The sequence below is a fragment of the Rhinoderma darwinii genome, chromosome 1 (genome assembly GCF_050947455.1).
Source record: "Rhinoderma darwinii isolate aRhiDar2 chromosome 1, aRhiDar2.hap1, whole genome shotgun sequence".
NCBI classification, from domain to species: domain Eukaryota; kingdom Metazoa; phylum Chordata; class Amphibia; order Anura; family Rhinodermatidae; genus Rhinoderma; species Rhinoderma darwinii.
In genome coordinates this window covers 398519732-398542684 of record NC_134687.1, presented here as the reverse complement: position 1 = coordinate 398542684, position 22953 = coordinate 398519732, and the positions used below count along the sequence as shown (strand labels likewise).

General features: G+C 44.7%; 1 protein-coding gene across 1 annotated transcript in view; it reads right to left on the bottom strand.

Annotated features, from left to right (window-relative positions):
- The window catches only part of LOC142758014 (uncharacterized), a 77540-nt gene that overhangs the window by 24457 nt on the left and 30130 nt on the right, over positions 1-22953 (bottom strand). The window contains exons 5-10 of the mRNA XM_075860667.1: positions 20804-20885; positions 4576-4661; positions 2967-3054; positions 2771-2819; positions 2071-2155; positions 1651-1751 (exon numbers count right to left, since the gene is read on the bottom strand). Coding sequence (XP_075716782.1) covers positions 1651-1751; positions 2071-2155; positions 2771-2819; positions 2967-3054; positions 4576-4661; positions 20804-20885 — 491 coding nt within the window. The remainder of the gene's footprint in view (positions 1-1650; positions 1752-2070; positions 2156-2770; positions 2820-2966; positions 3055-4575; positions 4662-20803; positions 20886-22953) is intronic.

Here is a 22953-nt window from a genome sequence, read left to right as displayed (position 1 = left end):
TGTCAGATCGCACTGGCTGGGGATTCCGCTTTTAGACAGAGCCCCTGAAGTCACTGTCCATTTGCACAGTGACGTTAGTGGCACACTCTAGGAGCGGAATCCCCGGCCAACACATATATGGACAATGACGTCAGCTGCTCTCTCTAGGAGCAGAATCCCCCATGTCAGATCGCTCTGTGTCAGGGGGTTCTGCTACTGGAGAAGCCCCTGGTGTCACTATCTATATATGGACAGTGAGGTCAGGGGCTACTCCTGGAGCAGAATCTCCGCTCTGGCAGGGGATTCCGCTTTTAGAGTTAACCCCTGACGTCACTGTCCATATATGGACAGAGACATCAGGGGCTTCCTGTAGGAGCGGAATCTTCGGCCAGAGGGTTTCCGGTCCTACAGGGAGCTACAGTGGTGCTATTTGGAGGAAGGGGGTGCAATTTACTGGGGGGATGGCGCTATCTGCAGCGGGGATATTGCTAAATACAGGGGGGATGTTGCTATCTACAGGGGAGGTGGCGCTATATACAGGGGGTGTGGCACTATCTACATGGGTACTGTGGCATTATATTGGTACTATCTACAGGGGACACTGTGGCGCTATCTACATGGGCACTGTGTGTGGCACTAAGTGGGCATTATCTACAGGGAAAACTGTGGCACTATGTGGGCACTGTGGAACTATTTACAGTGTGCACTATCTATGTGGGCACTGGCACTATTTATGTGGGCAATGTGGCACTATATACAGTGGTATTGCATCACTATCTACATGGGCACTGTGGTGTTTTCAGGAGGTTGGGACAAAAGCCCTAACGAAAAAAATTCATCCATTTTTCTTAACGTCCATGAAAAACGGATGGCAAATGACGGTTAAAAAACTGTCAGAGGGATTAAAATTTTGAGACACATTGATGCAAAACAGCCATGAAAAACTGACAGTTGATTCGTTGTTGACGTCATTCTTTTCACGGTCGTGTGTATATAGCCCTCTTCACTCTCCCCTCACAGCGATCCAGGGTGACGGAGAGAGAAGAGGACTAATTGTTACAGAGCTCTATAGTGTATGTATATATATATATATATATATATATATATATATATATATATATATATATATATATACATACATATAAATAATATATAAAAAATTACAAAAAAGTATTTTTTCTTAAATTTTTTGTGATTTGTCTGTTCATAGTAAAAATTAAAAACACTGAATTCATTAAACTAATCTAGAAAATGAAAGCCTCATTAGTCTTGTAAATAAAACAAAGTAAAAATAGTTGTGATATTCAAAGCGTTTCCAAAGATATTATCGTTCAAAGAAGTGCATATAAAAAATTGAAAATTTGACCTGGACACAGGGGCATCAATGACCCTTGGTCGTGAAAGGGTTAAAGAAGTGCCTCATGCTGTACAATCACTGATTCAGATGAAGCCCCTGCTTCCTCTGAGAAACGAGGTTCTGCAGCAGCTACATTTTTTATTTTAAGAAATAATGTAACCTCTTACTTTAAATGGTTAAGAACATTGCAAGTCACCTTAGAGTTCCTTTTACGTGGTCATTTCTATTACTCACATCATTTACAGTAGGTGGTACATTGACCTGTATATAATATTAGCATATATGTAATAGCAGAATAACACAGCAATACTTACAGATCAAATTTTTCAAATTCTGAGTCTAACAAGACAAAGGCTGATTTTATTTTTTCTATCGCTTCAGTACGAAGAGACACAAAGTTGCTTTGTTTATCTTCCTGCAACAACAAAATTAATACATTTGCCATGAAAATCTAGCAGAAGTCTTGGGTCAATATCGTTAGTACTAAAGAATGCAGAGATCTGATATTTTTTTTAATGTAGCAATTGGACTGAAGGGAAGCCTGTATGAAAGATCTATGGCCAAATTCCACTGCTGTGGACAGGCATTCTGGTGGCATATCATCATGTAGGACTTGTGGTTTTGTTGAATAGAAGTCTGGAGATCCAGAGTAGTCACATTGTGGCTATAGTGCCTGTTGCAAAGCAACAACCCAAATGTATTAAATGATCATAAGTTTACTTATATGGACTTACAGGAATGGTGTGTGTAGAACCGGCTTTTCTTGGCTCCAGCTCACTAAGATGGTATTTCACTTTTGGGATTTTGGTTGGTGTATATCTACAAAGCATGAGAAAGACAATAATACGAAAAGACATGCATCAGTACAATAGTTTTCCAGGCCTAAGACAACTTCTTATCTCATAACAATAATAAAATATCTATCTATCTATCTATCTATCTATCTATCTATCTATCTATCTATCTATCTATCTATCTATCTATCTATCTATCTATCTATCTATCTATCTATCTATCTATCTATCTATCTATCTATCTATCTTATACGAGGCAGTAAGTATAACTGGACTATCACAATCATACATTCTACCGAGCCTTTAGGCCAGGATCACAAACGTGTTTTTGATGCAGTTTTTGTGTCAACGTTTTTTACTCCATTTTTCTTTAGCCAAACTCTTTAGCCAGGAGAGAACACAAAAGAAAAATGATGCATCAGTCTTTGTGTTATACCTTTTCTCTCTTTTGGATCCACTTCTGGATTAGTCTAAAGAAAACTAAGCCAAAAGCTGCATCAAAACTGCGTGTGTGATCCTGGCCTTAGGGTTTCCTACATTTCCCTTACTCTATAATACAGGGTAACATCAAGAGTAAGAATATGGAGTTTAGGTTGTAGTATAATCTATTTTCAATATATCGTTAAATTGTTATACATACCCATTACTTATGCCTTGAATTCCACATTCTAACAGAATGTCTTTCATTACTGCAAATAATTAAAAATAATGTCAACTTTTTAAACCATAGAAACTCAATATTCTCATTTCATTGTATGTTTTTATTTAAGGATATACCATACTCTGTTTACTGACTTCTACATTATTCCATTGTAACATTGCAACATATAACTTACTGGGTTGTCTGTCGGAAGGGTTTATGAGTTTCATGGCCATTACATCATTGAAGTCTTTTTCTTCATTTCTTCCACCAAATACAAAAAGCTTCAATATTGGGGAAAAAATGTTTTATTAACATAACCATAATATACTAGAGAAAATCCTCAAAGTATAGCGCTATAATTCTTGATTTAAAGTCCCCTTATTGTCATGCTATGTAATACATATAAGGGCTGGCGATAGCTTCGGCGTGACCACTTTGGCATGTGATTATCATTTTAGTCCATACACCAGATTACTGATGTTTTAATTTATATACCCAAATGCCAGTTTTATAGTAGTTTTAGGTCATTGTTTTAGACAATGGCCCACATTTATTATGCCGTTTATGCCCTATTTTGGTGTAAACTGTGACTAAAAAAAGTCACAAACAGTGATGTGTACTACATTTGCGGTAAAATTTGCAACATTTCTTGTCGTTTGCCAAATTTGGAAAATGACATGAAAAGTGGGCGTGGTATCCACGGAAACATAGCTCAGGCCACATTTATTGAAGAAAGAAGGAGACAATAGTGAAAATTCCGGCACAGATTTTATTTTGTGACAATCAGACAGTTCAAAATGCACCAAATTTATTAAGAGGCATAAGTCTTTTAATAAATTTTGCGCAAATCACTCCAACTACATTGTTTACTTAGACTAGCGTAAGATACGCCAGTCTTAGTAGATGTGGACCAGTGTATACAATTATTTTCCTTAGCAGTATAAAAACAATAACCCACATTTACTAAGAATGGAGTATTTTATGTCAGTTAAAGTAGAAGAGGTAGTAGGAGTGATTTGTGTAAAATTCAGTTAAAAGCGCACACCTCTTAATAAATTTGGCACATTTTGAACTGTCTTACAGGCAGGAAAGAAAATCAACGGCTGTTTCCTATAAATGTGCGCCATTTTCATTGAATTGACTTAGTAAATTTGACCAATTGGATGCCCTGAATGCACTGTGAATTAGGGCTTAAAGGGGTTTTCTGATTTCAGCAAATAAAGCTTTTTAGCGCTTAATGAAAAGGTATGCAAGTTTCTTATATACTTTGTGTTTCAATTTCTCATGGCGTTCAAGATCTCTGCTTGTAGTCACTAAATGAGAACCATCGTTGCTTACGTTTAGAGACAGAAGTCTGTCTTGGTCATGTAACAGATGTATGGCTCTTTACAGTTACTTTACAATCATAAGAGCTCTCCTTTGTAACAAACCAGACAACCGTGTGATCATCAGAAGACCAGGACAAATTTTCAGCCACCGGAAGTTTACAATGAAGGTTCCTAATCATTGACTACAAGCAGAGATCTTGAAAACCATGAGGAATTGATACAAAAAGTATATTACAAAATTGCTTAACTTTTCATTATACAATGAATAAGCTGTATTTTCTGAATGTGGAAACCCCTTTAAGTGCTTTGAGTAGATTATTTTTGTATACTGATACATGGGCTCATAGGATTTGTGCTTGGACTACCCTCCTAGGCTTTGTACATTCATGTTAAACTAGCAATATTATTGTCCAAACTGATCTAAAACAGAGACTTCCAACATTATAGAACATTAGCCATATGAACAGCACTTACATGACTTTGCAGAACAAAAGATGTATGTTTATATCTGCATGCTGGCGGAATGCCAAAATAGAGTGGCATCTTCCATTTCATCTTTGCTGCAAGAAAAACATATATAATGTAGCATAATGCAAAAAAATGACTTATATAGAAGTCTCACCTGAAAACATCTTCTGCCATGACTCTGACCCATATGTCTGACCCATATTCTTTGAGGTCTGTGCAGTGATCTTCTTCATCAGCTCAAGACAACCCCATTACGATCAATGTTAACTTTGAACTCTTATTACAAAGCAACCTATTCGACTCTATAGATACAGCAAGCAGAGGTGGGCACAGACAGCAGAAGGCCCCCATGCAAGAACAGAATATGAGCCGCTTTGTTCTGCCCATGGTTGCTGACCACCGCCATGTCCTACACACCGGCAGTTGCAATTGCAGGACACTCAGAGCTTGCCGGTGTCTCCCTCCCCGGAGGCGCCAGCACACGTGGATGCAGCTCTCCTCTGCTTTCCCTTAAAGGGCCAGCACGCGCACCAGTGAAAGTGTCCCTACCCAATCCAAACGCACTCTGGACTTTAAAAAGGACTCTGCCCTCTTCCTTCTTGCCTGAGCATTGTTGTGTCTACCCATGTTTGTTTTGCAAATAGTTAGCTGTATCCTGTTTTCCCGTATCCAGTAATTGTGTTTGTCCCGTGCGAATTCTATTGTCGGAGTCAAGTTCACCATCTGTGCCCAGTGCACGTGCCGGCCCAAGGGCCCAGACGACTACACTTCATCTGTGCTAAGTGTTAGCTAAACCAAGTGTCAGCCAACCCAAGTATCTGCCAAGCCAAGTGTCTGCCACGTCTTCTATCCAGGTACTCTTGTCCTAAAGACTATTATTGACGCTTGTTTGGCCAGCTGCTACTCTGCTACGGCGGAGCGGCCTAGTGGGTCCACATACCCAACAGTCTTGACAGTACGCTCAGGCCATGGATCCTGCTGGTCAACCCAAATTTGCGGTCCAATTAATACAAGCAGACATACTTGATCTCCGAGCATGACAGGATCAGCTTCTACTCGCTATTAACTCCATAGTTACCCATTTGGATCCTCCACCCGTGGCTACTCCCTCTACTCCACCTCCTGTTTAGCCTGCTGCCTGTTCTGGGTCTGGAATTTCGTTGCCTCTACCTCCTTGTTACGACGGGGATGCAAAGACCTGTAGAGGCTTCATTAACCCCTTTGGGACGAAGCCATTTTTTTATTTTCTAACGTATTGCAGTATATCGTCATTTTTACAGGCAACTGTTAAGCTCTGCCACAGGCAGGGCTTAACAGAGGCAGAATGAAGGCAGCCCTGGGGGCCTTCATTAGGCCCCTGGGCTGCCATAAGAACCGCTATCAGCCCCCGATCTCACTGCGGGGGCGGGGGGCGATGAGCTGTCGGAGGGGGCTGCCCCCCTCTTTTCAATGCCTCAGATGCTGCGTTCGCGATTGACCTCAGAATTTGAGGGGTTAAACAGCCAGGAACAGCGCAATTGCTGCTCCCGGCTGTTAGTCCCGGGTGTCCGCTGTAAAATACAGCCAACACCTGCAGCATATGGAGCGTGTGAGCGTGCTCCAAATATCACCCCCCACACCCGGACGTAATAGCACGTCTTGGTCAGCGAAGGGGTTAATCAGTGCAAGATCCACTTCAAGTTACGGACTCATCTCTTCCCCTCTGATGAGGCCAAGGTCACTTTTATTATCGCTCTCCTGGCTTGCAAAGCCATGGCATGGGAGAACCCCATTTTGGAACGAGAAGTTCCGAAATCCTGTAATTTACCATTATTTCTAGAGACTTTCCATACCGTGTTTGAGGAATTGGGCCGAACATCTTCTGCTGCTGTCTCACTACTGACTCCCTGAAAGGGGAATCTACTGTAGGAGAGAACGCCATCCACTTCTGTATGTTGGCAGTGGGGCTGGAATGGAATAACGAGGCCCTAGTGGCAACTTTCTGGCAGGGACTTGCCACTCGTATAAAAGATGAGCTGGCAGCTTGAGAGCTTCCATTTACCTTGGATGCCTTAATAATCCTGGCAACCCAGAGCGATATGAGGATCCAAGAGCGTACTCTGGAAGTTCGCCAGGAGAAGAGTGTCAACTGGCACCCAAATTTAAAAAGACCTCTACTGCCCTCTCCTATTGCACCCCTGGAGGAGCCAATGCAAATTGACAGACTCAGACTGTCCGACCAAGAGCGGCAGCACAGACATTCGATGCCCTCAGAAGCCGGGAAACTCCAGCACCAAGGTTGATTAGAGAGACAATCCTAGATGAATCGACCGCCACTACTAAATTCTCTCCCAGACTTTCTACTCCTGTGTCACCGGTGAAGGATCACACTCTGTTCATGCTTATTTGGATTCTGGAGTGGCTTCAAACTTTATATCCAGTAGGATATAGTAGACCGTTTCCACGTGGCCTCAGTTCCTCTGAAAAAACCTCTGGTGGTCGCTTCTGTAGATGAACAACCTCTGATGGACCCTATCCTATCAATCACCAAACCTCTGAGATTACAGATAGGGGTCCTCCATTCAGAACTAATAGTTTTCTATGTCCTATTCAAAGCTATTAACCCCATCCTGCTGGGATTGCCATGGCTTCGCCAGCACGCTCTAGTCCTTGATTGGAATTCCGGAAAGGTCCTCCAATGGGGACCCCGATGCCTTCACCGCTGTCTGCCTCAGGTGTGTCCTGTTATTTCTTCACTGCCTCAGTCTCTCTCTGGACTGCCTCCACAGTATGCTGGTTACGCAGATGTTTTTAGCAAAAAGGAGGCAGAGGTCCTTCCTCCTCATCGTCCTTATGACTATCCTATCGAGTTGCTCCCTGAAGCCTCACCCCCACGTGGATGGGTTTATCCTCTCTCCTTGCCGGAAACCCAGGCCATGTTGGAGTATCGGCAGGGAAGAGAAAGTGGATCCAGCGTAGATGCATAAAATGGAAACTTGTTCCGAGTTTAATTAATCAAAAAACTAAAAAATCAGGACTTATCAGCCATGACTAAGGACGCTGGAAGCGTCAGAAACGCGTAGGCCCTCTCTATCTATGTTATTTCTCCTCACACTCCAGGATTTTACATCTGCAACTAAGTCCTGATTTTTTAGTTTTTTGATTAATTAAACTCGGAACAAGTTTCCATTTTATGCATCTACGCTGGATCCACTTTCTCTTCCCCGCCGTTGCTATTTTGTCGTGAGCCGACACGAGGATCCGTGCGGAGCTATCTAAGCAAGTTAGCAAACAAGGTGAGCTGGAGGCATTTTTCTCCATTTTTTTCATGTTGGAGTATGTCAAGGAGAACCTAGAGAGTGGGTTCATCAGGAAGTCTACTTCACCAGCCAGAGCCAGATTCTTCTTTGTGGAGAAAAAAGATGATCACTTCGACCATGCATCGACTACCGTGGTTTAAACTAAAACACGGTCAAAAACAAGCACCCCTTGCCGCTTATCTCTGAGCTCTTCAACAGGATTCGTAGAGCCAAAGTTTTACTAAGCTAGATCTACGCGGGCCTATAACCTGATCAGTATCCGCAAGGGTGACGAATGGAAAACCGCATTTAACACCCGAGATGGTCACTACGAGTATCTTGTAATGCCCTTTGGACTGTGTAATGCTCCAGCAGTGTTTCAAGAATTTGTGAACGACATCTTCCGTGATCTTCTGTATGTCTGTGTGGTGGTGTATTTGGATGACATCTTGATCTACTTACCTGATATGATGACACATCGGAAGCATGTACGCCAAGTCTTGTGGCAGTTAAGGGGGAACAGCTTATATGCGAAATTCGAGAAGTGCATATTTGAAAATAAATCATTGCCCCTCCTGGGCTATATTATCTCTGATCGTGGTCTTCAAAGGGATCCGGCAAAGGTGAAGTCCATCTTGGAGTGGCCACGTCCTCAAGGTCTCTGAGAAATACAGAAATATCTTGGATTCACTAATTTTTATCTTCAGTTCATCCCAAATTTCTCGTCCCTTTACCCATCTCAGCTCTTACCAAGAAGGGAGTAAACACAAAGGACTGGACGTCTGAGGCAGAGTCGGCATTCCCCAATCTCAAGAGCACCTTACTTCTGCCTTCATCCTGATGTGACTCGACAGTTTTCCTTGGAGGTTAATGCCTCTTCCATTGGTGCTGGAGCACTCCTGTTTCAAAATAATTCCAAGGGTAAGGCAGTATCATGTGGATTTCTCTCCAAACTCTGCTCTCCTGCTGAGCACAACTACTCCATTGGGGACCGAGAATTACATGCTGTCAAGTTAGCCTTGGAAGAGTGGAGACACCTGCTAGAGGGGGCTGCTCATCCCATCATCATCTTCACAGATCACAAAAATTGTTCATATTTGCTGTCTGCACAGCGACTAAAACCTCGTCAAGCCAGATGGTCGCTGTTCTTTGCCAGATTTTGATTCCTTCTTCCCTTCCGTCCTACGGACTAAAACATTAAGGCCGATGCCCTGTCCCGGTCATTCGAGACTGACGACTCTGAAGAAAGCCCTCAACACATTATTGATCATTCTAGGATTATTGCTGTAAACCATCTACAGATCAAGGACTTTCCTCCTGGAAAGATTTTTATGTTTCCTCCTGTGCTAACTGTACCCTAAACAAATCTTCTCATTCTAAACCTGCTGTTCTGCTCTAATCTCTACCAGTGCCTGATGTTCCCTGGCAACACATCGCCATGGACTTTATCACTGATCTTCCCTCTTCTGCTGGATGGACTACTGTCTGGGAAGAGGTGAACCATTTTTCCAAAATGGGACAACTAGCCTTTCCTCTGCTTCTTGTCTGGCAAACCTGTTCATTCAGCAAATTTTTCGTCTGCATGGACTACCCCTCCATATTGTGTCTGACCGGGGTGTATAGTTCATGTCTAATTTCTGGAGAGCCCTATGTAGTCTTTTAGATGTGAAGCTGGACTTTTCTTCTGCTTATCACCCACAGTCCAACGGTCAAGTGGAAAGGATCAACCAAACACTAGAGAATTATCCTTGTCATTTTGTTTCTGTGCAACATGACAATTGGGTACAGCTTCTGCCTTGGGCGGAATTCTCATACAATAACCATACAAGTGAGTCTATGGCTTCTACTTCATTCTTCATTGTATACATGTCACGATCTTCGGGTATGTTGACCCACTAGGCCGCTCCGCCGTAGCGGAGAGGCAGCTTGCCAAGTCACAGTCTATGCAAAGTCTATACAAAAGTTCATAACACAAGGCTACCTGAGATAGTCCAGATAGTGGCAGAGGCTTATGCATGAATGGGGCTACATGTGGCAGGTTGCACCAGACGTGGCGGATAATACCAGGGATGGCAGAGGACACCAGACATGGTGTAAACCAGCAGGCATGGCAGGTTGCGCCAGACATGGCGGATGATACCAGGAGTGGCAGATGACACCAGACATGGTGTATAAAAGCAGGCGGCACAACACGACTCCAACACTAGACAGGCTCAGGAACAAAACACAGCACGGGATACAGGTAGCAGGGCATGGGAAACACTGGGAGCAGGATAACACTAAGGGACCATTTTCAATATGAACATGGAAAAAATACGCTCAGGCAGGGATTGAAAGTTCATCCATGGTGATTATGGCTAACTAACCATATTATACATGTGCGCGCGCTGGCCCTTCAAGGCCGGGCACGTGTTTGTGTGCGCACACTACGGGACACCGCGGAGCGGAAGTGAGTGCTGGCGTATCCTAGGAAGGAGATGCCAGCCAGCATTCACAATTCCATGGCCGCGGAGGGGTGAGTAGGAACGACGGTCGACGAACGTTACAGTATCCCCCCTCTTACGCCCCTTCTTGGGACCAGAGCGAGAGAGGAATTTCTTAATGAGGGTAGGGGCATCAAGGTTCTCTTCTGGTTCCCAGGACATCTCCTCAGGACCAAACCCTCTCCAATCCACCAAATAGAAAGTTCTTCCTCCTACCCTCTTGCAGTCCAGGATCTTCTTCACCTCAAACACATCAGATGAAGCGATGGGAGCAACTGCAGGACTAGGAGTTTTACTGTATCGGTTCAGGACCACAGGTTTCAGGAGGGACAAATTAAAGGAGTTGGGGATTCTGAAGATAGGAGGCAGACGAAGCATATAGGAGACAGGGTTTCTCTTTTGTAGGATCTCAAAGGGTCCAAGGAACCTGGGAGCAGATTTGTATGAGAGCACCTTCAAATGAATGTTCCTTGAGGATAGCCAGACTTGAACTCCGGGAGAGAACTGAGAAGGAGCTTTTCTTCTTTTATCAGCATGCTTTTTCATGCGGTCCACTACCTGGAGGATCGCAGACTTCGTTTGCTGCCAGATATGAATAAAAGTCCCAAATGAGGAGTCATGGCTCGCACAGGAAGAGGAACTCGTGGATGTTGGTTGTAGACCATGTAGAAAGGAGAAGAGGCAGTAGAATTACTTATGTGATTGTTGTACGAGAATTCCGCCCAAGGCAGAAGTTGTACCCAATTCTCGTGTTGGGCGGAAACGAAATGGCAAAGATAATTCTCCAAAATGTGATCCTCTCCACTTGACCATTGGACCACGGGTGATAGGCGAAAGAGAAGTCCAGTTTAATGTCTAGCAGGTTGCACAGGGCTCTCCAGAACTTGGATGTAAACTGTACACCCCGGTCCGAGACAATATGCAAAGGAAGTCCTTGTAGCCGGAAGATGTGCAGAATAAACAGATTTGCCAGGCGAGGAGCAGACGGAAGACTAATCAATGGAGTAAAATGTGCCGTTTTAGAACAACGATCCGCTACTACCCCGATCATAGTACATCCAGCTGAGGGGGGGGGGGGGGACAGTGATAAAGTCCATAGCGATATGCTGCCAAGGGGCATCAGGAACAGGCAGAGGTAGTAACAAACCAGCAGGTTTGGAGCGTGTAGACTTGTTTGAGGCACAGTTCATACATGAAGAGACATAGTGCAACATCTCCAGGCAGAGTAGGCCACCGATAGTGATAAGCTATGAAGTCCTGCGTTTTATGGACACCAGAGTGCCCAGCTAGTTTAGAGTTGTGTCCTCAGCGGAGAATTCTCTTCTGGTCAGCAAGACGGTCAAAAGTTTTTCCAGCAAGAATGTCTCTAATTTTCAGAGGTTTAGCGGCAATAATCCTAGAAGGATCTATGATGTATTGAGGAGTTTCCTCAGAGTCATTGGTTTCAAAGGAGCGAGACACGGCATCAGCCTTCACATTCTTGTCTCCAGGATGGAAGTGAAGCAAAAACTGAAATCGGGCGGATAACAATGACCATCTGGCTTGGCATGGATTTAATCGTTGAGCCGACTGTAGGTACGTAAGGTTCTTGTGGTCAGTATAGATGATAATAGGATGGATAGCACCCACCAGGAAGTGTCTCCACTCCCCTAAGGCTAACTTGACGGCCAGCAATTCCCTATCCCCGATGGAATAATTGTGTTCTGCTGGAGAGAATAATTTTAAGAAGAAGCCACAAGCCACCATCTTGCCTTTAGAGTTCTTTTGGCATAGTAGTGCTCCCGCACCTATGGAAGAGACATCCACCTCCAGAAAGAACTGCCGAGAAGCATCAGGGTGATGGAGAACAGATACGGAGGTGAAAGCGCTCTTGAGATCTGTAAATGCTGATTCTGCCTTCGGAGACCAAATCCTAGCGTTCACTCCCTTCTTGGTGAGGGCCGAAACTGGAACGGTCAGAGATGAGAAGTTTCGGGATGAATTGCCGATAGAAGTTTGCAAATCCCAGAAATCGTTGTATGGAACGAAGACCCTGTGGTCGTGGCCATTCGAAGACGGATCTCACCTTCTCTGGATCCATCTTGAGACCACGGTCAGATACGATGTAGCCGAGGAAGAGCAGAGAGTTCCTCTCGAACACACATGTTAAGGATCTGCCAGACACAGCTTCTGTATCCACGCCCATAGGTAATCAGTCTGCACCTGCTTCTATGTCTGTGAGACGGACTCCATCTTCCACCACTCAGGATGGCAGGCTTAGGAGTGGGAGAGCCTATCACAGCCTGGCCAGACGGAGCTAGCTCCCGCCCTCTGTCTATTTATACTTGCCTTTCCTGTTCCTCCTTGCTTGTGATTCTTCTCTGTTGGTTTCCTGGCCCTGCTGCAGCTTCTTGAACTACTTGTCCCTGCTTCGTATTGACCCTGGCTTACTGACTACTCTTCTGCTCTGCGTTTGGTACCTCGTACACTCCTGGTTTGACTCGGCTTGTACACTACTCTCCTGCTCTGCGTTTGGCACCTCGTACTCTCCTGGTTTGACTCGGCTCGTTTACTACTCTTGTTGCTCACGGTGTTTCCGTGGGCAACTGCCCCGTTTCCCTTTGTTCTGTGTTTCCTTATCTGGTTGTCTGTCGTGCACTTATTGAGTGTGGGACCGTCGCCCAGTTGTACCCCGTCGCAGGGCGGGTCGTTGCAAGTAGGCAGGGACTGAGTGGCGGGTAGTTTAGGGTGCACTTGTCTGTTTCCCTATTCCCTGTCATTACAACACATTTCTCTAATTTAGCATATAGACGATGCCCCTTAACCGCGAAAGAACTTGGCGAACATGCTTCCGATATGTCATCAAATCAGGATGTCGTCCAGATAGACCACCACACAGACATACAGCAGGTCTTGTAAAATCGAATTTACAAACTCCTGGAACACAGTTGAAGCATTACATAGTCCAAAGGGCAACAAGAGGTATTCGTATTGGCCTTCTCGAGTGTTAAATGCAGTTTTCCACTCGTCACCTTTGTGGATACGGATCAAGTGATAAGCTCCGGGTAGATCCAGCTCTGTGAACAACTTGGCCGCACGTATTCTATCAAAAATTTCTGAGATAAGAGGCAAGGGATACTTATTTTTAGCCGTAATTTGGTTCAGGCCCCAGTAGTCGAGACATGGACGAAGAGATTCGTATTTCTTCTTCACGAAGAAGAATCCGACTTCGGCCGGAGAGAATGACTTCCAGATTAACCCTCTCTCTCGAGGTTCTCGTTAACGTAGGTACACACAGCTACAGTCTCTGGCAGGGAGAGAGGATAAACTAGACCTTGATGTGGCGAGGCATCAGGAAGTAATTCAACAGGGCAATCGTAGATGCGATGGCGGGGAAGAGTCTCTGCTTCCTTCTTACTGAAGACGTCCGCAAAACTAGCATAATGCTTTAGGTAGAACGAGGAAGGTAATCTGTTCCAAGTGGAGAACTCCGATTTGTAGTGTCAGTGGTTTAGTGACAGACACAATAGGATTGGGCAATGGTAGACCATTTACAGAGGCAAGAGCCAGGGGTCTCTCTAGAAGAACTGTGGGTAGATGTAGGCGATCCACTAAATCCAGCTGCTCTGGAATCCAGATTGGCCGAGGAGGAGTGTGATGTCTCTCCAGAGATGATGGTCACAGGAATAGATAACTTGGGAGAGGCTTTGACGTTTGGCGTCGTACCACCTAGGGTTGTCTCTCCAACCAAACCTAGGTGCTGGAGTTTCCCGGCTTTTGTGGACATTGGCGAATGAAATGGCCTTTAAGCCCACAATACAGACACAGACCTGAAGAGCGTCTGTGCTGTTTCTCCTGCTCAGATAATTTGATTCCGTCTACCTGCATAGGTTCTTTAGGTAGAGCAACAGGAGGAGGCAATAGTGGTCTCTGGAACGAGGGTGCCAGTCTGTGGAAATGACCCGGGTAGCCAACAGCATAAGAGCATCCAAGGTAGAAGGAAGATCACGGGCTGCTAACTCTTTCATGATGTGTGAGGACAGTCCCTGCCAAAATGTCGCCACCAATGCCTCATAGTTCCAAGCCAACTCTGCTGCCAGTGTACAAAAGATGGCATACTCTCCTTGTTTGAGAGTTAGCAGTGTGGCCGCTGCAGAGAATGTTTGACCTGGCTCCTCGAACACAGTACAAAAAGTCTCTAGGAATAACGCAAGGTCCGAGAATTCAAGGCCCCCTCGTTTCAAGATAGTGTTCGCACATGCCAGGGCCCTACCAGCAAGAAAGGAAATGATGAACGCTACCTTGGCCTCATCAGAGGGGAAGATGTGAGTATGCAGTCTAAAATGGATGGTAAATTGGTTGAGGAAACCTCTAGGATCTCCGTCATATAAAGGTGGTAGAGGCAGCGAAACTGTGGATCTGGAACAGATAGGAGGAGTAACAGGCAGTGGAGCGCCAGCAGCAACTTGAAGAGGAGCAGGGGGCTGAACCAGTCGGGCAATGATAGTTTACTGCCACGAGGATTTGATCCTGGTGTGCACGCAGGTCACGCATATCCGATTGCATCACCTGAACCGTGGTCTTAGGTTGGCCAGCGGGATCCGTTGACTGAGCGTATTGTCAAGATCTTCGGGTATGTGGACCCACTAGCCTGCCCCGCCATAGTGGAGAGGCAGCTGGCCAAGTCACAGTCTATGCAAAGTCTATACAAAAGTTCGTAACACAAGGGTACCTGAGATAGTCCAGATAGTGGCAGAGGCTTAGGCACGGGTGGGAAATGTGGCAGGTTGCGACAGACGTGGCGGATGATACAAGGGAAGGCAGATGACACGAAACGTGGTGTATACCAGCAAGCAAGGCAGGTTGTGCCAGACATGACGGATGATACCAGGAGTGGCAGATGACACCAGAAGTGGTGTATAACGGCAGGCGGCACAACACGACTCCAACACTAGACAGGCTCAGGAACAAAACACAGCACGGGATACAGGATACAGATAGCAGGGCACGGGAAAGTCAGTTGATCCCATGAAAAGATATGCCGATAGGAAAATAAAAGTTCCTCCTCAGTTTTCCCCTGGAGTCAAACGTGTGGCTGTCGTCAAAAAAATTTGTCGAAAGATTCCTTCCCACAAATTCACTCCCAGGTTTCTAGGCCCCTTCGAGGTTTTGCAACAAATAAACCCTGTGGCCTATAAGCTTCGGCTGCCTCCTACTCTCAAAATTCCCAACTCGTTTCTTGTGTCTCTCCTAAAGCCTGCGGTCCTGAACCATTACAGAAAATCCCCTGATGCTGCAGTTGCTCCCAGCGGTTCTTCTGATGTCTTTGAGGAAAAGGAGATCCTGGACTACAAGAGGGTAGGAGGGAAGACCTTCTATCTGGTGGACTGGAAAGGGTTTAGTCATGAGGAGAGGTCTTGGGGCGTAAGGGGGGTACTGTTGTGCCTGCGGTCACTGACTGTAGGCACGTCCTACTCACCGGCAGACGTGACCGCAGGACACTTGGAGCTTGCCGGCGTCTGCAGCTCTCCTTTGCTTCCTCTAGGGTGCGCGCGCTCGTTCCCGGACTTAAATAGCCAGCATGCGCACCAGTAAAATTGACCCTACCTAATGCCAACGCAGCCTGGTCTTTAAAAAGGACTCTGCCATCTTCCTCCTTGCCTGAATGTTGTTGTGTCTACCCATGTTCGTTTTGAAAATGGTCCCTTAGCTGTTTTGTGTATCCTATTTTCCCGTAACCTGTATCCCATATCCAGTAATTGTGTTTGTTCCAGTGCGAAGTCTAGTGTTGGAGTCGAGTTTACCATCTATGCCTGATGCACGTGCCGGCCCGAGGGCCCAGACAACTACACTTCATCTGTGCCAAGTGTCAGCTAAGCCAAGTGCCAGCTAAGCCAAGTGTCATAGATAGATTGAAGATAAAGTCCAGCACTCGATCCAATAAAAAAATAAATTTTTAATCCATAACATTTAAAAACAGAATAAAACTTTCCCGGGAAAGGACGCTTACGCGTTTCGAACCGAACAGAGTCTTAGTCATAAGCCAAGTGTCAGCTAAGCTAAGTTTCTGCCAAGCTAAGTGTCTGTTAAGCCAAGTGTCTGCCAAGTCTTCTATCCAGGTACTCTTGTCCTAAAGAATATCATTGACTCTTGTTTGGCCAGCTGCTACTCCGCTACAGCGGAGCGGTCTAGTGGGTCCACATACCCCACAGTCATGACACCCTTGCTCTTCAAAAGCTCATCATAGATCAGCCTCCCCCATAAGTCTCCCTAACAATCCAATATTAGCTGTGAACTATGAAATTCATTAGTTCAGTCCCTTACATGTATTCTAATAAATAGGAAGCTGCAAGCTGCTTTTAGGGTGGCAGCGAATATGATATGTCCACCCCTGGCTGTAAGTTAAGGAACCTCACATCAAGGAAGCCGAGGGGCATTTGTGACTATTTAAGGCCCTTTTACACTGACCGATGATCGGGACGAACGAGCGCACTTTTGAATGCTCATTGGCCCGTGTAACCGAGTGCCCAGCGATCAGCCAACAAGCGTGCAAACTCTTGTTTGTTGGCTGATTGAATCTTTTATGCTGGAATTATATAATTGGTTGTCAGCAGCACGATTTGCCATGTAAACAGGGATTTGCTGCCGACATAAATTAAACTGTATGTGCCTGAACTATTCGGGGACACATAGTTCCGACGATTGTTCCATGTAAATGGAGCTAAATGAGCACCAATCAACTTGCTATATTGTCGATCGGCGCTCCTTACAGGGAGAAAATCTGCCACTGTAAAAGTACCCTTACACAGCGCAGAGGGTGAGCATAATCTGCAGGCGCCAGTTGCTGCTTGCATTTACATTTGTCTAAAGGCTGACATTCACACATAAGACACATTTACTTTTGGCTGCATATTTCCAACATAGATGTGAAAGTTGCAGAAATAAGTAATGAAAGTTATGGCTACAGATGGGATGAGTATGACCAGATGGCACATCTATACCAAGAAAAGCCTATGAAATAATAATGGTACTTTTTCATGTCTAATCCAATAGCATGTGCATTATTTAGAATTATATGATTTTAGTGCATATTATATATACTGTAGGAACATTTCATTCAGACTGTATTGTGAAAAGTGTATATTGATTGAGAATATCTAGCAGGGTTTAAGTATTACTAAAACAGATTAAAGTCATGAGATTAGTCATATTGTATCCAAGCTGCAGTGCATCAATAGTTAATGTGTTTCTGCCTGGATTATTATATTAAAAATCCCTGTCATAAATATCCTGCCCTTTACCGATCAAGATTGCAAGATATATAATTCATAAATTTCCACTATTTATAATAATTTGTTACTTATTGCCAAGGGAATAAAACCCAGGTAAGGAAATTAATAAATACTAGTGCTTTAAAAAACAAATGTCAACTGTAATCTGTCTACTGTATGCTACTGCTCCATTTTTTAAATTATGTTTTTTACATAGGATAGTCGTGGAATTTACTAAGACTGGCATTTTATACTCCAGTCTTAATAGACTAAAAAGTTGGAGTTAACTTATATGTGTCGCATCTTTTGGGCAGGTGGTGCGCCACAGTTGTGACGCAACAACCGCAGCGTTGCGCCATACATTCCGCCCCATCAGACAAAAAAAAAACACCACATACTAACCTCAGCACCTCCTCAGGGGCGTTGCTAGGGTTTTAAAAGGTCAGGGGCACAAGCCTCAAGACATAAGTTTACCACCGCCCACCCTGAAGAAAAATAAAATTTTATATATTGGAGACAGCAGATCTATAAGTCTACGGCCCCTACAACTACCACACTGAATATAATTGGACACACTGTCTCAGCCGACAGTATCAAACATGATAAGATTAGATACGTTGGCTCAGCAGACAGTATCACACGTGACAGGCTTACATACAGGGCCCCAGAAGTCTGTATCACACTCAAAAGACTTATATACAGGGTCCCAGCAGTCAGTATCATACATGATAGGCTTAGATATATGGCCCCAGCAGACAGTACCACACATGATAGGCTTAGATACAGGTCCCCAGCAGTAAGTATCCTTGTACTAGGGGCAAATTTCTCATTTATGGGGCCCTAAGCAATGCTAAGTCTGGGGCCCTAATCAAAGACACCTGTAGAGAGTGCCCCACAAAGTGCCCCCTTGTAGATAGTGTCACACACCCTCTTGTAGACAGTGCCACACCCCCTGTAGATAGTGCCACACAGCCTCCTCTAGATTGTGTCACACAGTCGCGCTTTGTAAATAGTGCCAGCCACCTGTATATAGTGCCACACCCCCCCCCCTTTGTAGATAATGCCACAAAACCACCTCTTGTAGAAAGTGCCACCACCTGTAGATAGTGCCCCATCCCCTATAGATTTCCCCCCCCCCCACACACACACACCCCCATTGTAGATTGTGCCACACACACACACACACACACACACACACACCCTGTAGATAGCGCCACACACCTCCCTGTAGATAGTGCCACACCCCCCTTGTAAATAGTTCCACACACCCCATTTAGACAGTGCCACACATACCCCTTGTAGATAGTGCCACACCCCCCTGTAGGTAGTGCCACATACACCCCTGTAAATAATGCCACACACCCCTTTGTAGATGGTGCCACACCCCCTTGTAGATAGTGCCACCCCCCTTGTAGATAGTTACGACATACCCCGCCTTGTAGATAGTGCCCGCAAACAAAAAAAAACAAACTTATACTTACCTAGCCTCTTTCCCATTAAGAATAGAGCTGCAGAGTCTTACAGCCTCCTCATTTCTGCAGCCTATGAGACACCGAGACGGAATCCTTGCGTTGGCCGGCGCAATGCAGGGATGTCATTGCGGTGGCCTGCTCAGGGATCCTGTCCCAGCGTCTTATAAGCTGCAGGCCTAATGTGGCTTGCAGCCTAGTGTATGGCGGAACAGGCAGCTGATAGGACGCAGATACAATTGAATGTGGCAGTCACTTGGGCCCTGGATGCCTGGTGTCAGCGACGCCACTGGCACTCCTTTTCTCTCCTCTGGTTCCGTCATCACTCCAACGCAGCTTATACAAGGTCCTGACGCATTTAACATCATCAATGCTGCATCGCATACTACGTCCTGATGCTGCCCAGCGTATGAGCAGCGATGGAGTGATGAGGGAGCCGGAGGCATGAAGAGGAGCAAGAAGTATAATTTTAATGGAAGGGGAGTAGTCTGACCAGGGGGGGATAGCAAGGTAGGGACCATGCACAGGCCTGTACCTTGCTACGCCCCATAGAGTAAAATCTACGTCTGCTAGGAAATTGTCAGTTTGACAGGACCAGAATGACATATCAGCCTCAAGATATAAAGAATAATGGTTCCCTTTCACATTGATCTTCACTCATCAGCATCTCAGTTAAAAACTCTCATGTAAGTGATTGGCTGAGAGAAGGTAGATGCACAGTTTACTAAACCAGTAGCTAAAAAATTTGGAAGTAATATGCAGCATTTCCAAACCTACCTACTGCTTCAACTCCTTGGGGGCATCCTTTAGATGTTTATTTAATTAAAAAAGCATGTCCTCAACCATATTGTCTTTTTGAACATCATAGAGCAAATGAATGCCATACCAGTAGTTAAGATACAGTGATTCAGGAAGATGGATCAGGTGAACTGCTTGTGTTTTAGTGTTCCAGAACCTAATATTTAGGGTTTGTCATGTATTTGGAATGCCCGGATATAATCACCTATAGGTGGCACTAGAGAGCCAATTTTATTTTACATACTTTTTTTTTTTTTAAGAATGTCTTTCTTTGCAAGGAGAATCAGTACATTTTAGGAATTCATAGTACAATATACCTAAGACATGTTTCAAGTCTTGCTTGCCATAAACAACTCAACAGTTGCTTGCTCTGGAATAAAGGTAAATACATACCAATACCATGAACTTATTTCACATTTTCCCTATATATCACTTGGTGTTATTTATATATATATATATATATATATATACATACACATATATATATATATATATATATATATATATATATATATATATACACACATACCTTACATCTGGGAAATCAACTGTGGTTGAGCCAACAGTGTCGTTTTCCTTTCACAACATTTCTGCATATAAATAGACTAATAACCATTACAGGTTCCATATAATACATCTGTATTGATAGAGAATGGCTTTATGAGATTAAAGTATAAATGTAGAAACAAAATGTTAAAAAAATCCACCCGCTTCTGTTCTTTATTCCTCTGTTAACAGTGTATTTTTCTTTTTACACTTTCACCTAGTATCAAGCGCTTCCCATGTCACATCCATATCCTCACAAACATCAAATGTGTAGGTTACTTCCCTTAAAACAAGATCAACACACTCATTACCTGCTGCTATGAATATTACAAATGGCTCATAATTAGGATTGCTCAGTTTTTTTTTTACATTTAATTTATATAACACATTTATATTTTTGTATCACATACCAAGACTTAATTTAATCACATCACATTTCAACATTTCAGTCTCATTGTCCGTTTCTGTGATGCCTCCAAACAAGTAGATATCCTGTAAAAAGAATATTTAATAATAATGATGTTATAACAAAGGTTGTCACTTGTAAAACTTTTGGCATCAATACAAAAAACACATGTCCTGGTTTGCTAACTGTACAGACTTGATACAATTGATACCGTACAGTATAGGCAGCCTATGAAAATGTAATTTGGTAGGCATATAGTGCAGGAAGCAGGCCAGGAGGACTCCAAAGATATTTTCATTACTGGATTCCAGGTAAGATTCTGTAGAGTCTGGAATTTGTTTTTATATATATATATATATATATATATATATATATATATATATATATATATATATATATATATATATATATATAAAAAGGCATGACAGATAGGGCAAATTCATTTGGGGACGATCGCCCCGTCTGGACGATATGGTCCTTAAAGGGTAATGATGCACTATATGTCTTTAAGGCCTCCAACCGAAAAGGTTTGACAGATAGAGCAAATACAATGATGTGGAGATGAATCTCCGCTTGAGTAGCGCTGAATATGGCTTTTATCAATAGATTATGATATCAGGATTAACTCTATCTCTATATTGCATTAGCAGTACTGTGCCCTCAGATGAGATGACCACAAAGCCCTCATGAGTGACTCAAGGTTTATGTGGGCCCTTGTGAGGAAAATCACGGTAGCAGTAAAATGGCAGAAAAGTCACTTTGTGCCCCCATATAGAAGTTAGGCCCTGTTTATGCCCCCATAAAGAAGTTAGGCCCCAAGTTTGTACCCCCATATATGTAGTACCCACTGTAGATAGTGTCACGCAGCTCCCCTCCCTGGGAGGGCCACACGGCCCCAGGGCCACACCGTCCATGAGGCGAGATGAGCATCTAGCCTCAGGTGGCTCCCTGCTGCCTCTCTGAGGGGGCGGCGGCGCCACTGAAACCAGCCGCCGCCACCCCCTCCTGCACTATAATTGTACCTGCGTCTATAGGACTCAGATACAATTACATGCATAAGCGCTGAATGGCGGGACATGTTCCGTGCCCCGCTATTCAGCGCCTTTCACAGACGTAAGTGGTGCGACATCGCGTCGCTTGCCTAATTGAATGACAGGGCAAGGCAGCCTGCAAATCAGCGCCTTTCAACGACGCAACGTTGAAAGGTGCTGATTGGCCGGGTAGAATGACTTGCCCTGCCACTCAGCGCCTTTTGACGACGCAAGCGGCGCGATGACGTCGCGCAGCTTGCGTCGTTGAATTACAGGGCAAGGCAGCCTGCCAATCAGGGCCTTTGAACGACGCACGTTGAATGGTGCTGATTGGTCGGGCAGAACGACTTGCCCTGCCACTCAGCGCCTTTTGACGACGCAAGCGGCGCAATAACATCGCGCCGCTTGCGTCATTGAATGACAGGGCAAGGCAGCCTGCCAATCAGTGACTTTCAACGACGCAATTTTGAAAGGCACTGATTGGCCGGGAAGAATGACTTGCCCTGCCACTCAGCGCTGCGTCGTTCAGCCCCAGCAGACCTGCATTGGAAGAAGACTGCACGGGTACGGGTTTACGTGAGTATGTAAAGTTTGGTTATTTTGCTAAAAGTGTGAGGGGCTATATGAAGAGACCCTTGACTTCCAAGCCTCACTCCAGACTTTTCGCATGGTGTTTGAGGAGCCTGGACGGGTCTCATCTGCAGCGGTCTCTTTGATTAACCTGCGCCAAGGAGACACCTCCGTGAGTGAGTACGCCATCCTCTTCCGCACCCTGGCGGGAGAGCTGTTATGGAACAACGAGGCTCTGATGGCTGCATTCTGGCATGGACTATCTTCTAGAATTAAGGACGAAATTGCCGCCTGGGATCTGCCGTCTATACTGGATGACCTCATCCTTCTGTCTGCCCGGATTAATATACAGATCCAAGAATGCCTCCAAGAGGTTCGACGGGAGGGAGCACTTCCTAGTCTGGTCCCTACTTTGCAGCAACCCCTGCTGTCCTCAGACCTTGATCCTCCTAAGGAGTCGGTAATAACGGACCAGTATAAGTTATCTACCCAGTAGAGACAACGCAGACGCACATCTGGACTGTCTTTATTGCTGTCTCGATGGCCATCTTGT